This window comes from Phyllostomus discolor, chromosome 3 (genome assembly GCF_004126475.2).
Source record: "Phyllostomus discolor isolate MPI-MPIP mPhyDis1 chromosome 3, mPhyDis1.pri.v3, whole genome shotgun sequence".
NCBI classification, from domain to species: domain Eukaryota; kingdom Metazoa; phylum Chordata; class Mammalia; order Chiroptera; family Phyllostomidae; genus Phyllostomus; species Phyllostomus discolor.
In genome coordinates, this window is record NC_040905.2 from 50,245,694 (window position 1) to 50,262,501 (window position 16,808).

The window sequence follows — 16,808 nt, forward strand, 5'->3', positions numbered from 1 at the left end:
TAAAATGCAACACAAAAAAATCCAATTAAAAAACAGTCAAAGGATCTGAATAGACACCACTGCAAGGAGGACATGTAGATGGCCAATAGACAAATGAAAAGATGCTCAGTGTTGCTCATCCTCAGAGAAATGCAAATTAAAACCATAAGGAGATACCACCTCACACCTGTCAGAATGGTTATCATCAATAAATCAATAAACAAGTGTTGGTGAGGATGTGGAGAATAGGGAACCCTTGTGCCCTGTTGGTGGGAATGCAGACTGGTGCAGCCATTGTGGAAAACAGTATGGAGTTACCTCAAAAAGTTAAAAATGGATCTGCCCTAATGACCCACCTATTCTGCTTATTGAGACATATCTGAAGAAATCCAAAACACTGATTTGAAAGAACATGAGCACCTCTGTTTATTGCAGTGTTATTTACAATAGCCAAGATTTGGAAGCAGCCCAAGTGCCCATCAGTAGATGAGTGGATGAAAAATTGTACTATGCTTTGGCCAGGTAGCTCATTTGGTCCCAATATGTCAAGGTTGTAGGTTTGATTCCCTGGTCAGGGTACATACAAGAATCACCCAATGAATGTATAAATAAAGTGGAACAACAAATCGATGTGATTTTTTTTTGTTTTTTTTTTAAGCTATGGTACATTTACACAATGAAATACTACTTGGCTGTAAAAAAGAAGAAAATCTTACCCTTTGTGACAGCATGGTGGATCTGGAGAACATTATGCTAAGTGAGATAAGCCAGTCAGAGAAAGATAAATACCATATGATCTCACTCATATGTGGAATCTTATTAATAAAATAAACTAACAGAATAGAAACAGACTTATAGATAGAGAACAGATGGCTAGTTGTCAGAGGGGAAAGGGGTTGTGGGGCTGAGTGAAAAAGGTGAAGTGATTAAGCAAAAACCAAAAACCCGTCTTAGATAACAGGTGATTAGCAGAGGAAAAGGGAGGTGGGGAAGGTAGAAGAGGGTATGGGAGGGATAAATGCTGATGGGAGGAGACTTGACTTGGGGTGTGAACACACAATACAGTATACAGATGATGTGTTACAGAATTGTACACCTGAAACCTATATAATTAACAATGTCACTCCGATAAATTCAATAAAAATTAAACAAATGTTTTCCTTTGAAGTTTGTTACTCCATTGTCTTCTAGTTTCTACTATCATTACGCAGCATGAAGTCATTCTGATTCTTGATTCTTTGTGTGAGTTTTTTTTCTATTATTTTTTCCCACCCCTCTGGAAATTGGAAGATTTTTTCTTTGTTCCCAGTGTTCTAAAAGTTCATGATGATTTGTCTTGATTTGGCTGTATTTTCATTCATTGTATTGGGCCATTTCAATATGGCAACTTAAATCCTGATGTTCTGGGAAATTTTTCTGAATTATTTTATTGATTATTTCTTTCTTTCTGGGTTCTATTATTTGAATTAATTAAATCTCCTGAACTGAATATCTACCTTTCTTCTGTATTTTCCCTCTCTTTATACTTTTATTTAACCTTTGGTTAAGGGAGATTTCATCACCTTTATCTTCGGTCTCTTTTGTTGTTTTTCATTTCTACTGTCACAATTTAGTTTTTCAGAATCTTTTCTTGTTTTTCTCTTAATGTTGTTATTTCCCACAGCATCCTGTTTTTGTTTCATGCTTGAAATATTCTGTTTAACTGAATGTATTATTACTATCATCATTACTATTTAGAATCTTTGTTTTATCTACATAGGCTCTACTCCCATCAGGTTTATTGATTGATTGTTTTGGTCTTTGTATTTCATATTAGAATTTTTCATCCGATGTGTGATCATTTTTAAGAGTGGGGGATGAAAATGCCTGTAGGAAGGCCTTTGTAGTTTAATGTTACTTGCAAAATATTCGGTGGACTATAGAGTGAACTAGCTGGCTCATTTATTGGGAGAACTGTGATGGTATCTTTAGAATTTTCCTCTTAGGTTTGTGAGATTCCCCAGGGACTCTGTCAGCCTCCTGACTAGCTAACAGTTTTCTGGAGCTAGAGGGGGACAACGGGGAATCTCAGTATTCAGTTTGCGAACTTCCTTTTAACCCTCTGCTATTGGTCGTCCCTCATCCTTCATGGTGCTGGAGGTTGATTCAGGATAGCCTGTGTTTTACCTTCTCCAGAAACAAAACAAGTCTTCTGTGGGGTGGGGGAGTTGTGGTTGCTCAGGGGCATGGAGGGAGATAGGAGATGGAGGGATTTAATTGCTTCTTAAATCATCTTTAACCAATTTGTCTTTACCTGCCTCCCCGCAACTTTCACTTCCAAAGGTAATTTGTGCCACCAGTTACTGACTATTTTAGGATTCTTGATGTGACTCAGGTTGGGTCCTAATTTCCCTTATGGCAGGGGTGTCAAACTCGTTTTCACCGGGGGCCACATCAGCCTCATGGTTGCCTTCAAAGGTGTGAAATAATTTTAGCATTGTATAAATGTAACTACTTCTTAACTGTTAAGAAATTGAAATTATATTCGGCCCTTTGAAGGCAACTACAAAGCTGATGTGGCCCCCAGTGAAAATGAGTTTCACACCCCTGCCTTAGGGCCAGTTTAAGATTAAAATATGTTGCCTTCTCAGTCAGTTACCGCTTACCTTTTTGCTTTACAACTTGTCAGATGATGTTGCTGTTGTCTTTTCTCCTAGTTATTCTTATAGTGCCATGCCTTTTTAAACAGTCTGACTGTAGTTTCAAGATAGGGTGAAAGGAGATGCACATGTTTAGCCCACTCTCTTGTTCAGCAGCTCCAGTGTAAAAAGTGCTCACGCTCACGTGGATGGTCACAGCAGTGCACACGGGTGTGAAGCAGGGCGAGCTCTTCCTGTGCTGTCCCTGCACACCCACTGCCCAGAGCAGTCACGGGTGTGGCCTTCCAGGAAGTTTTTATTTACATTTTTATAATAATGCATATTATTTAAAGATCACAATGAATTTTACTGTGTAAACATATATGGTATATATATACTATGTATATTTAATATATATTGAAATTATGGAGTTCCATATCAATTTGTACATCAGTTGTGTACATGTCTGAATTTTTAAAACTGTTTTAAACATTGTATTTTTTCTAAAATCTCATGCTGGATACTGGCTTATTTATCTTTTTAATATAATATTAATGTAAAATTACTGTATTACAATTTACTGTAAATATTCAAATATACATATTTTCACTACTTGTTTTAGTATATTTTTAGTTTAATTCTTAAAAGTATAATTGCTGCCCTGGCTGGTGTAGCTTAGTGGATTGAGCGCGGGCTGCAAACCAAAGTGTCGCAGGTTCGATTCCCAGCCAGGGTACATGCCTGGGTTACAGGCCATAACCCCCAGCAACCGCACATTGATGTTTCTCTCTCCCTCTCTCTATCTCCCTCCCTTCCCTCTCTAAAAATAAATAAAATAAAATCTTTAAAAAAAAGAATCAGTGAAATGAAAAAAAGGTATAATTGCTTAGTCAAGGAATATGTGTACTTTTTTTTATCATGATGATATGCCACGTTGTCTTTCAAAAAGGCTATCTCTGAATAGTATATAAAAGTGTCTTTTTTTTCACCCTGTGTGACTTGGTTATTATCAAGCTTTAACACTTTTGGCATTTTGAAAAGTGAAAATGCTATCCCCTAGTTTTAATGTGCTTGTCCTAATTATGTGTGTGGTTAATCATGTGCTAGTTGGACATTCTTTTTTTATGAGATGCATATTCAATTCAGTTAGCCATTATTTTTTGGACTATTCATATTTTCCATGTAAGATTTGTAAGAACTCATTATACTTGGGGGAATTTTGTCATTTATTCTCTCATACATCTTGCAGATCTTTCCCCAGAATTATCCTTCATACTTTGACATGTTTCTGCATTTTTGCTGTGTGGCCAATGTATTTAAAAATGAAAACATACTGAACAGGTGTTGGCTTTGCTATCCCCATCTCAAATTATTTTCTTTATAGCTTCAAAATCTACTTTATAAAGTGTTAAACTATTGCTTTAACTTTTAGAAGGTATAAATAATACTTTATTTCAATTAACTAATGTATAGAGTAAATTAAAATTTTCTTTTATTCTGATTTTAACTTTAAATAGATCACTAATTAGATTTTTATTTTCATGTATTATATGCTATTTAGGTAAAATATATTTCTATTTTCAGTGTTCCACCAAAGAATTTTTCTTGATCGTCAAAACCCTTTCTCACCTGAAGTCAGAATTTCAAGCATTAATGCCTGCTGTTAATTCCCATGTGCAGTCAGACTTGCTCCAGACACTCCTTTTAGAAATTCCTGAGCTCCTTAGTCCAGTGGAGCATTACTTTAAGATACTTAATGAACAAGCTGCCAAGTAAGTAGCAGACTCTTAGTTTTTTCTTTCTAGCAGTGAAAGTTTTAATTTGCTTGTCTAATGCATTTGCCATTAATGTGTGGATTCTTAAGCTTCCCTGAAATTAGTGGGAGGAGTTGCATGTGAACTGGAGTTGTGCCTCGGTACTAAAGGCTCTGTGTTACTGCTGGAAGTGATACTTCGCTGTCTAAAATCTAGGCAGTTCATCACCTAGGGCCGATGTAGTACTCGCTCAGGTATCAGATGATGAAAATACAAAGCCCAGAAAGAGTAAGCAGTAGCAGTACTCATTTGCTAGAAATCCAGGGAGGGTCTGCCTTATATTTAGAAACTGCAAAAGCAAAGTTCTCCCTTAATAAGTAGTCATTTTACAATTCATCCCCCAAAAAACTCTATATAAAAAAGAGGATTTGACAGTATTTGTGTTTCAGTTTATTTTCTGAATAGGCAAACAACAAAAATTTAAATTTATCCCTTAGTTTTAATTTTACCGTTGGAATCATGAACTTGCAAAATGAAAACGTTAGAGTAATTATATCTGTCTTCAAAGAAATTAAGAAACTTATCCATAAACATTTAGTGGCAGTTTTCCATTTTGTAATTTCATTATGCTGTGAAAAATAACTGGTATAAGTTACATACTTCAATGTATATATTTCATTTTTTTTTCTTTTTAGAACTGGGGATAAAACTGAGTTATTTAAAGACCTTTCTGACTTTCCTTTAATAAAAAAGAGGAAGGATGAAATTCAAGGAGTTACTGACAAGATCCAAATACATCTGCAAGAAATACGAAAAATACTGAAAAATCCTTCTGCACAATATGTGACAGTATCAGGCCAGGAGGTGATGCTAAAATTTTTATTTGCACTAGTTTTTCTTGGTTAAAAAAGCTGTTTTAAAATGTAAATAAAAATAAGATAGGATGAAAACTTTTTTTTTCATATTTCAGTTTTATTCCTTAGAAATTTGTAATACCTTGTTTCGATAAGAATTATTTTAATAAGTATTTTGTTTATTTACTGTGGTAAATAAACTTGGTAAAGTCATGCAACTTAATATTACATGTCCTTTAATATTATCTGTTGACATTATACTTTAGATCCCTGGTTGGGTAGCTCAGTTGGTTAGAGCATTGTCTTAATAAGCCAAGGTTTGGTTGTGTTCATTTGTGGTCAGGGCACGTACAAGAATCAACCAATGAATGCACAAATAAGTGGAACAACAAATCAGTTTCTCTCTCTCTCTCTCTCTTTCTACCTCTCTCCACTCCTCTACTCCCCCTTCTCTCTCTCTCAAATCAATTTTAAAAATTATATTATAGGAAAGCTTGATTATTGTCGATAGTAACTTATAGAATTAATTTACCCCAAATCTAGGAGAGGGAAGTTACTTTGGTCCCTTGATTGCAGATGATGAAATGATATCACACAGTGACTAAATGGCAAGGCAGCCTCTCCAGTGAGGAGTTTAGGTGCCAAAAAACAGAAAGTAAAAAACAAAAACAAAAACTATAGTGAAAACCTACATTAGTAAGTCTTCATGAGATTGTGGTGCTGTTTAGAATGTTTTTGTTATTTGTACCTCTGTTTCAAGTTTGGTATTGATTCTGGATGAGAACCATGAAAAAACTATGCTTTTTAAGTGTAGTTGTTCCTTTTGGCCTTGTTCTGAGTCTTGAGGCAAGCCTCTTCCAGATCTTTGTGTAATGAAAGATAAAGGTGCTAGTGGAGGAATTTGAGAAAGTCTTCTTTGTTAAAATAGCAAATTAAGATATTTGTGAATAATTTCTATAAAGTGAACATTTTATTTGAGATTTTAAAAATAGATTTTTGTCTAGGGGGCAACAGCTGTCAAATCAAATTTTAGACATTTACGTCACCTTATATATTTAGCCAACATATTATTGATTTATATGATTATTTGAAATAAGAAACTCTGTAGTAAATTATATTTATTAATCTCATGCCATTTAATAGACCTTTGATGAAGTCAGCCTGTCTTCTGGACTGGACTTACTAAGATGTTATGCTCAGGCAGACATTTCACAGTGCGCTCCACATGGAGCTCTGTGTAACAGAGAAGTTATTTGACAGTATTTATATTTCATTTTCCCCCCTTAGTAGGCAAATACCAAATATTTAATTGTAGGTTTGATTGCACCATACAATCATGACCTTGCAGAGTGACAAGTGACCTTAGTGCCACTATCCTATTTATTGGAATGAGATGATCAAAACTGCTTAGTAACATTAATAAGAGGTATGTAGTAGAAAAGTGATAGCCTGATATTATGGTGGGGAAAGCTGAGGTTTGGCACCCACATTCTGTGTGGCTGTGGAAGGGCATCGTTGATGTGAGACTGCCATGGAAGCCAGTTGTGTCAAAGTACATGGATGTGCTTTGTAATCGCAAAGCACTATACAAATGTTACTCATATAATAATGATAGTAATATAGTTACCATTTATCAACCACTTGTTAAAGTCTAGAATGGTGCTGGGTGCTTTGCATATATTACCTAATTTAATCATCACAACAACACAAGGAGGGGCTACTCCAGTTTTGCTGGAAAGAAAACTGGGGTAGGTATGTTACCCTGGTCAGGAGCCCAGGCCACCCCAGTTCTGCCTGACTCCAGTGTTTCTACCACGTCATGACTCCTCTCTGCTCACAAATGTTTCTTCAAGTGGTTATCAGTGTCATGGATTTTATTTGATAAAATACAAATATTTTAGAGCTCATACTATTTAAACTAAAATAAAGCTTAAGTTTTGAGAAGATAGGCCTTGATTCAGTTGATAGTTTTTAAGGAAAAATGATCAGGAATTCATAAAGGATACTGAATTAGTTATTCTTTATCAGCATAGCACTGAAGTTTAAGAAAAGGCATGGAGATGAAGTGATTGGATTACAAAAATTTAGGGAGGGAGGTAAATTATCTTATAATTAACATTTACTAAGTTAAAGTGATGAATTTGAAGTAAGGAATTTTCGTAGTTATTAACAGTAGGATGGAGCCCTGTTGATTTTCAAAAACCTTGAGAATTTTAATAGTACAAATTAATGTAGAAGCACTGTTGTAACATTTTTGAGATTCTGTTCATTTAAATGAATACCAAATGAATTCTAAATATTCAGCATTGTTATGATCAAATTCTGTTAAAAATTTGTACTAACAGTATCAGCAGATGATTTTGAAATACAAACTTCATCAAATATGTTTACCTCTGAGAAGTGAAGGGGGAAGGGAGGAAAGCCCCTATTTTATAGACATGTGTTTCTATTTTATGCCTTTTTTTTCTGTCTGAAGTTTTACTTCTATATCATAACTTCTCTAATAACTTTTATAAACCTATTTATAGCAGTCCCACATGGTACATGGATCTTATTATCACTTAAAATAGATAAGTAGACAAACTGTCAAGCCAGGATTACTTTTGACAACATTCATTTTTCACCGCTGTTCTCAGTTTTTATATACTCATTAGGATACCAAACCTTATTGACTGTGGTGCCTTATTGTCTGACTCTGACAGTATTTGTTTATATGGAAATCACGAAAGCAGAAACTGACATAGCTTTACATAGTTCACTGCTTCTGTGATAGTCTTTGTCATATTTTATGTATATAGAGAATTCTCTCTTACCAATGAATTAAATATAGAATGGATATGGGGTGATATTTAGATTTGAGGCAGTATTGATAAGTATTATTCTTCAGGAAAAGGAAAGAAATTTGGGAGAAAATCTTTAGAAAAATTGTGCTAATTCACAGCATGCAGCATATCCAAATATTTGCTTAGTGTTTTTAAGAGGTGGAAAGCATTCTGTTAAATCTTACTTCTACATTAAGAAAATTGTTGAAAGTTCTTAAGAGAGTGAGAAAGAAAAGGGGATAGGGCTGGGGTAAGTGTGGTGCTGGGGTAACAGAAAGCAGTTTCGAAGGTAAGAATTGCAGCCCCCTCAGCAGTGACGCCAGCTCAGCAGTGCTGCAGGCCACAGTTGCAGTAGCAGTGTCTGATGTGTGACCAGGGCAGACCTGCGTCCAGGAGAAGCATGTGAGAGATTGCTAGAACAAATCACGGCAAACTTCTCACACCAGCACCTAAGAAGCAAAGTCAGGAACTGCAGAGCAGGGGAAGTTGCTATGAGAACTCTCAGATTTCTGAAATATATGTTAATTTCCCATTTTAGTTGGTTTTCTTTTTTTTTTTTAAAAAAGATTTTATTTACTTATTTTTAGAGAGGGAAGGGAGGGAGATAGAGAGAGAGAGAGAGAAACATCAATGTGCGGTTGCTGGGGGTTATGGCCTGCCACCCAGGCATGTACCCTGGCTAGGAATCGAACCCGGGACACTTTGGTTCCCAGCCCGCGCTCAATCCACTGAGCTACGCCAGCCAGGGTTGGTTTTCTTTTCTTTAGCGATAAAATCTTTAAACAAGAGGCCTCTATGCCCATTCTTAGAATGTTTGTAAAAGGTAATAGAGAATTTCCTCTTCCATAACCAGTATAGAAGGGGAAAAAAACCTGCTAGTTGGTGACAGTTCTGAGGAGAAACACAGGCTGAGAACCTAGGACCACTGATGGAAAAAAAAGAGGAAATACAGACCAGCGCCCAAGGAAGCGACCCAGGGGTTAGCAAGCAGGAGGTCCATGCGGGCTTTCCTGACTCTCGCGCTGTCTTCCGTCTGTGTTGGTTCTGCTCTGTGGCTTGCTTGAGGGCTCTGGTGCTTAGGGTGGATGCTGGATAACTTCGAGATTGAAGTGCTGTGCTCCGAAGTGTTCGTAAGCTGCTCCAGACGGCTGTGACCAGTAGCAGTTTGTAATATGAATAAGGCACAGATTTGAATCCGTGCTAGCATAGCAAATTACTTCAAATTACTTATGCAAACCAGCCGAGCCTGCTGCCCAGGGACCTCACTGAGGCAGTTTGTGCTTTTTTCCATAATTTCCACCATCCATTAGTCACTCCGATGGAGCTCAATGTTCGTAATTTTGATCTAATGCGTCTTTCCCAAATGTCAGTGGTCCAGTATATCTCCAGATTTTTCAGTTTACCTTTGGTGCAGATAGTTCTTCCCAGAATTATTTTATGAAAAGAACAGTATGTATTCTTGTAGAACATTTAAAAATAATATTTAAGCAGATTTTTTTAAAACATAAAGTGCTTTTATCTTTCCCATCTATGATGTTTATTTTGTGTTTTTTTACCCTTACTTTTTGCAGCCAAAGTGGACTTTTTTGGACTCTTCACTCTTAACAGCTTAACTGTTTGTAACAGATTTGATTGTTAATTCCTCTTTATACAAGAGGACATCATTATTACAAAATTTTTGCTAAGAATGTAAATTCTTAAAATTAACTGTTAATTCTTATGACAATGTAAAAGATACAGTGTTTCCTTTGAAAGAAAAGTCAACTCAAGAGCCAGGCTAACACTATTAATAATGAGCATATAGTAAATACTTGAAATGTTATACAGCTGATGAGTGTAAAGGGCATCTCAAAGTCAGTGGTGGGCACAGAGCTTCTGAGTTCTATCTCGTACAAAATCAGTTCATTTATTTGAATACAACATTGAATTTCATTGCAGTAATATAGGAATGTGAGCAGGAAGACGAGATGATATATAACATGCTAAAAATGAAAGGTGTGAAAGAAGAGCTTGATTTCAGTGCTTCCTGGCTGGTTTCAGAGAAGCTGTCGTGTGGAGAGCATAGTCGGGTCTATGAAGATACGGTCCGTAGAAGTGAAGACCTAAAGCACTCATGGAAAGAAATGCCTTCCCTGGTAGTTGGGGAAGTCAGTGTTTCCTTCATGAGCACACTGTTAGAGGACTTGGGTCCTTTGGATACAAACTATGGGAGTAAATCCTCTTCTGTTCAGAGTAGGGGAGGGGCCATATCACAGGCTTATATAATGTTCCTAATCATTGAAAAGCTAAAAATTTTATGTACTTAAGCATTCATTCTTATTGCTGAGTAATAGAATTCTTAAGGTAAGTGTATACTAATAAATAATACAGGTCATTAATGAAAAAATCACCATCTGTAGTATGCACTAAACAGTGTTATAAACATTAAAGTGCCAAAGTTGCTCCTCTATTACAAACTTATTGCTCAATACGAATTGTATTTCATCCCAAGTAGTGGAATCCTAATTAATAATATTTGATTGTATGGACGTATATAAACTCTCCCAAGAGCAATACTGGATTTATTTGGATTCTTTAGCATAATAACTTACTATTTTTAATTAATATTTAGCATAACTTTGAGGAAGCTTTAAAATATAATGCTTACATTTAAATACTTAATTTTTATTTATATGTATTTTAGTTTATGATTGAAATAAAGAATTCTGCTGTGTCTTGTATACCGACTGATTGGATTAAGGTTGGAAGGTAGGTTTAAAAATATATATTTTTAAATTTACATGAATGATAATGACATTTGTAATCTGTGTCCTACTGACTGATAATAACCACATCCTTGCTATATGAGCCCATTCTTACCCTTTAGGTTTTTTTAGTAGAACTTTAGCCAAAGAAAAAATTATTTTTCATTCTTTTTATCACTAATTTAAAACATTTTCCCAAAGGGTATTTCATTAGTAAACATTTGTTTTCTTGTTTTGTAAATTACCATTTTATTTTTTAGTTCAGAGTATACTTTAAACACATGAAAGAAAAAAGTTGAGGAACCTTCAGTTCTAAGATTAATTTGGTTGCTTGAATTTCTTGATGAATGCAGTATTTGACATTTCTTTTATGAAGCTGAAATTTCATTTTCTACTTCATTGAGCTCTGCATTTCTTTATTCTCAATGCTTTCCATGGCTCAGTTATACTAGTTCATTACATCTTTTTTTTTTTGAGTTATATCATGAATTGATGAAAATAAATTAGAGAACTACGTTGAGACTCTGCTTTTTTACTTGGTTGGGCATTAATCCCCAAGAGGGGATTTAGAGACGTGGTATTAAAGAAGAGTATCCTCCTGTGAGTAGTATCCTCTGTGGAATACTTATTGTTACTGTTATTAATATGTTTGCAAGAATTTGAAATGAAAATGTTGCATTTGCCTTAGATAATAGAAGAGTGACTGTAGCTGGTGGTAGTATGAAAGAACTCTGTTAAGAATGGAAGAAAATCTCCACACAACATGTGAATGATTATTATTTTAATTAAAAAGCTATTATCCATTTCCACTATCAAAGGATGCTGAAGACACAACTGTGCATTTCTATAACTCTAAATACCATCCTTTTTTCCCCTTATGTTACCAGAAGCTGTGAATTGGCATTTCAGTATTATTCATTTCAGGAGATGCTGTTTTCTTTTTGCAGGCATTTTTCCCCTTTATTTACTTTTGTCCTATACTAAAGCTAATGAATGGAATTATGCTTTATGAAGAGAAATTACTAGAAATCTTGTTAGCCTATGTAGAACAATGACTGAAATGTCTCACTAAATGGGTTTTGTCAGAAGAGAAACAACTATGATAGATATGTTTGCATAGAAAGCTAGATGACATAATTTAAAAGCAACAGGCAAGGCATCAATCAGTGCCAGCATCTTTTGAACATTCAGTAATGTAAATTGAAAGAATAAGATGGTTTGGGGAAGGTTCATTATAATTTTTAATCTGTTGTTTGGCCATTGGAGTCCTGACAGGGATAGGCTAGAATACCATTAGTTAGATTTTGAATGTGAAAGGGTTACCTCTAGTCCAGTAACTTACCAGATTAAAGATGATTGTGACTGTGCATCGCAGGAGTGGGGAGCGAACAGAGGACATTCTGTCATCACCTGCTTATCGCTCAGCCTTGACCTCTCCTTCTTGAAGGTCTCATCATAGTAACATCATTCATTGTGGTAACAACATCAACATCAGTAACCACCACCACGGAATGAGTCCTAATGCTGAGTACTAATGATGAGGTGCTCTGTTACCCACTATCTGTTTGGTCCTCTTAGCAGTATCTATGAGGTAGATACTATTATTATGCACATTTTATGGATGAGGAAAGTGATGTGTAGAGGTCATTTATATTTGCCCAAAGTCAGTCATACAGCAAGCAAGTAAGTGGCAGAGTTGGGGCCTTGGCCCAGGTTGTGTGGCTGGGGAGCCGTGGCATCCGCCACTGCGCTCTGCAGCTTCTTGAGGAAGCAGAGATTCTGTGCAAGCTCAGAGAAGGAGCTCATGGAGTTCCTTTCTGTCCAGGGCCACTGTGAATCTGTGGTTAGGTCATGAGAACTCTTTGCCTCCTGAATTAATGCGTTGCTATTCTTCATAATGCTTTATATTTTTCTTTTTTCACTGACATGCTTAAATGATAGGGAAAAGCATAAAATATAAAGAATTATATGGCCTTCACTAATGAATTCACCTCTGAGCTTTGTCAGGACTTTTCTTTGCTTCTGATCTTTTTTTTTTTAACACTCGTTTTCATTTAGTACAATTCAAAGAAAAAAGCTTTCTGCTTATGACATAAAAATTCTAAACTTTGACTTTGCCATATGGATGTAATTTGAAATGCATTTTAAAAGCTTCCTGAACAAAGTCCTATGAACTGCAAGTACTTTATTCACAACAAAGATCTTTGGAATCAGTAGGGTTCAGGGCCATAATTAAAGAATGTTCTTTATTTACAGCTATTTACTTTCAAGGTTCATCAGAGAATGATAAATAACTACTTTAATTTCTATGAAGAGATGGCATTATTAACTTCTTAGTAATCTTGATTTCCTATTTTTGTTTTCCCCTCTTCTAGCACAAAAGCTGTGAGCCGCTTTCACTCTCCTTTTATTGTAGAAAATTACAGACGTCTGAATCAGCTCCGGGAGCAACTAGTCCTTGACTGCAATGCTGAATGGCTTGATTTTCTAGAGTGAGTTTACAATGAAAAATATAATCTGACTTTTTGCAATGAGAAATAGACCGGAAAGTCTTTCCACCAAAAAGAAAAGTAGAGATTAGCTCATGACCTGCCATCAAATAGTTGAGTACATGTGTTCTCTGGTTTTATTTTTAATCCATTGAAATGAAAGCTCATCTTAAGTCTTTGGTGAGAGACCAAGTATACTGCATTGCTACTGTTCTAATACTTTGTTGCTAAGGATGTTTAATAGAATCATTTTTTATGAAATTCATCTTGGACTTTGTTTACTTTTCTTATAAAAGGCTTAACAGTTTCAGAGTAGGGTGAGTATGGGTTGTTTTGTTTTCTTCCTAATTTTTTATTTTGAAAAAATTTAGATTAATGGGAAAGTTGAAATGAAGACCTATGTACCATTCATCTAGAGTTATCAAATGTTAACATTTTGCTGTATTTGTTTTATCTCTCTCTCATACACTGTTTTTCCTGAAACATTTGAAAGTAAGTTTTAAAGAGTGAGTTCTTTTTTTTTTAAGCATTCAATTTTTTTTTTTTAATTTTATTTATTTATTTTTTTAGGGAGGGAAGAGAGGGAAATAGAGAGAGAGAGAAACATCAATGTGCGGTTGCTGGGGGTTATGGCCTGCAACCCAGGCATGTGCCCTGGCTGGGAATCGAACCTGGGACACTTTGGTTCCCAACCCGTGCTCAATCCACTGAGCTACGCCAGCCAGGTGAAAGTAAGTTTTAGACATCATTAACACTTCACCCCTAAGTACTTAAGTATATATTTTCTAAAAATAAGGACAGTCTGCTACAAATCTTAACACCATTATCACATCTATGACAAAATTACTATTAATTTAAGAATATATTGAATTACCTCCCTCGTTTTTCGGTGTACAGGGATGATGCTCCAACCAACTGAGCCACACTAGCCAGGGCTCCTCCCTCGTTTTTAAATGAAAGATCCAATGAACTTTAATATACTGCATTTGGTTATTCTCTTTCTTTAGTCTGCTGGAATCTAGAATAGTTCCCCACCTTTTTGTTTTTTATAATACGAGATTTTTTTGGAGAGTACTTGCCATTGTCTTAAAGCATGCATGCCTCATATTCTGGATTATTAATAGCTGTGTTCATTGACAAGTATAGTCAGCAGTGTGCTGGTAAATGATTAGCAGCTGGCTCGCCAGAAGGGTAGTCGTGTGCGTGGTGTTTGCTGACTCTGCAGTGACTGGTTTGATGCTACTACCGGGCGGGTGCTGGGAAGAGATGTGCACAGTTGACTTCCACCAGTCTATGGGCACCGGCTCTGAACTGCCTCTTGTCCAAGCACTTTAATATGTACTACCTCAGTATTCTTCCCAAGAGCCCTGTGCATTAAGTATTATCATCACTCCCACAGTATGGCAGAATGAAATGATATGCAGACATAAGAAGTTTGCTCACAGGTGGAGGGTTGGTGCCCAGAGTCCAGCCCAGGGTGTCTGACAGTAGGGTCTGGACCCTTTACCCTGTCAAGGCTGCCCGTGATGAATCCACAGTCATCTCTTTAAACAAAACCTCTCTGTTAGTCTTTCTCTTTAAAAACTCAAACAGGAAATATTCAGTGAGTTCCTTCATGGAGCTTTGTATGTATAAAATAACTGGTCTGACAAATGGAAAAAAATAAAGAACAAAAAAGGATACTGTGTGACAGTTGCTAAAATGTTGGTGCCATCTCTTTTTGCCCAGAGACTGTTGAATTACAGGATCAGAAAGAGATTCTGATGTACTTATCCTGAGTCTGATGAGGTTATCTTGACTCGGAGTCTTGAACCCAGGGATGGAAATTTGGTTTATTCAGTTCCTTTCTCAATTAACTTTCAATTTCCCATGTTAAGGCTTTTCAGGGCCCTTGAGTCTCTTAGATCTTTTGGGTTTTTCCCTTAGTAGCATCACCGAGAACATGAAAACTAGACTGAAATGACTTCTTTCAGGCTTCAAGGGCCAGGCTGTAGGGTTCTGGGATTTGGGGAGGTGGTTCGTGTTCATTCTGTTCATAGCATGCATGCCTTTATGAATCTGGATTATGTTCTCCCTGCTGTTGTTCTAGACTAAAGAAAGTCCAGGTCTTCCATGCTGAAGACTTAGGCATTCTCCTTGATTCTTTTTTCCTTGTTGTCCCTTTGCCTGTTATCAGATTCCTGTTTATCTTTTTTCCCTTTCAAGTATCTCTTTGATTTGCCCCTTCTTCCTCTGTTTTCCTCTATTACCCACCATTTCCTCACACCTTTCTTACTGTATCAGCCCTCTGCCAGGGCCCTTATGCCAAAATAATCCAGAATTCTACTTCCATCATATCATCCATCCAATGTAGTTCAGAGGTGCAAAGAGTGAGCCAACATTAAATGTGACATAACAGGAGATTATGACACTCATGATATGTTGTTAACTGAAGGATGTAAAACAGTATTAAAGTCTGATACAATTATGTGTGTGTAAATTCACATACATGCACAGCATGCAAATCTTTTTAAAAATAAAATACATATGCTTATTGTCCATTTGTTTATATTTTGGAGAAATGGCTATTCATATATTCATATGGGTGTACATATAGTCTCAAATATTAACTGATTATTTCTGAATGGAAAGCTTTCTGAAGATTTTAATTTACTTTGCAAATACATGATTTCAGAAGTTTTTATAATATATATATATTACTTAAAAATATATTAAAGTTTTTATCTTAAAAAGAATACTGACTGAAATTTAGTTAGAACATCTGCAGCCAGAGCTCCCACTTGCAAGTAGCACTGATTGTTGTGTCAACTGTTAATCGAGGTGCCAGATGGTATGAATACAACGTCATTTAAAGATGTGAACCTCAGTGAACCTGACATCAGAGTATCGATTACCAGCTGTGCCAGGGTGTTTGTCTCTCCCTGAGATACTCACTGTGGTGCATTAGTCAGATTACTTTAGGTCAGAATACTGTGAGAAATCAAGACTGGAAGAAATTTTATGACGGGAACACCTTCTCAAAAAAGTCTCTTCTTTTGTGTGCTAGAAGGTGGGCTATGGTTATTGAATAATCTTCTCAATCACAAATTTTTTGAAGATTGAATTATAATGTCTTTCATATAGTAACTCAAAAAATAAAAAATATTTTCCATTTTTTAAACTTCAGATATCATTGAGCAACATCTGTCATAACAGCTTTAGAACCCAAGTGTCTTCATCTGCTTCCCATGGGCCCAGCAGTAGCTTCCAACCAGAAATTAAATTATAGTGCTTTGGCTTCATCCTTAAGTTGGCTGCTGGCTTAGTGATAGAGCTGCATGTTCATACACCCAGCCTATCAGATTGTTAATCTGAATTTGCCCAATTTTCAGCTGGTAATTTTACGGTTTTTGAAATTTGGCAACGTTTAGAAAATAGATAAGTACCACGAAGTCAAAACAAAGCTTCATAAAAGTTATGATGATGATGGTTAAGGTCATCATTTTTTATTTTATTCATGACAATATAATTTACATAAGAAAGAACATTATTGCCCATATCAAAATCAT

The 16,808-nt window shown here is 35.9% G+C and overlaps 1 protein-coding gene across 3 annotated transcripts in view; it reads left to right on the forward strand.

Moving 5' to 3' along the window:
* Nucleotides 1-16,808, forward strand: part of MSH3 (mutS homolog 3) — a 138,874-nt gene that overhangs the window by 78,538 nt on the left and 43,528 nt on the right. For all 3 annotated transcript variants that reach the window (XM_036020474.1, XM_036020476.1, XM_036020475.1), the window contains exons 14-17: nt 4,182-4,369; nt 5,047-5,215; nt 10,711-10,775; nt 13,147-13,263. In XM_036020474.1, coding sequence (XP_035876367.1) covers nt 4,182-4,369; nt 5,047-5,215; nt 10,711-10,775; nt 13,147-13,263 — 539 coding nt within the window. The remainder of the gene's footprint in view (nt 1-4,181; nt 4,370-5,046; nt 5,216-10,710; nt 10,776-13,146; nt 13,264-16,808) is intronic.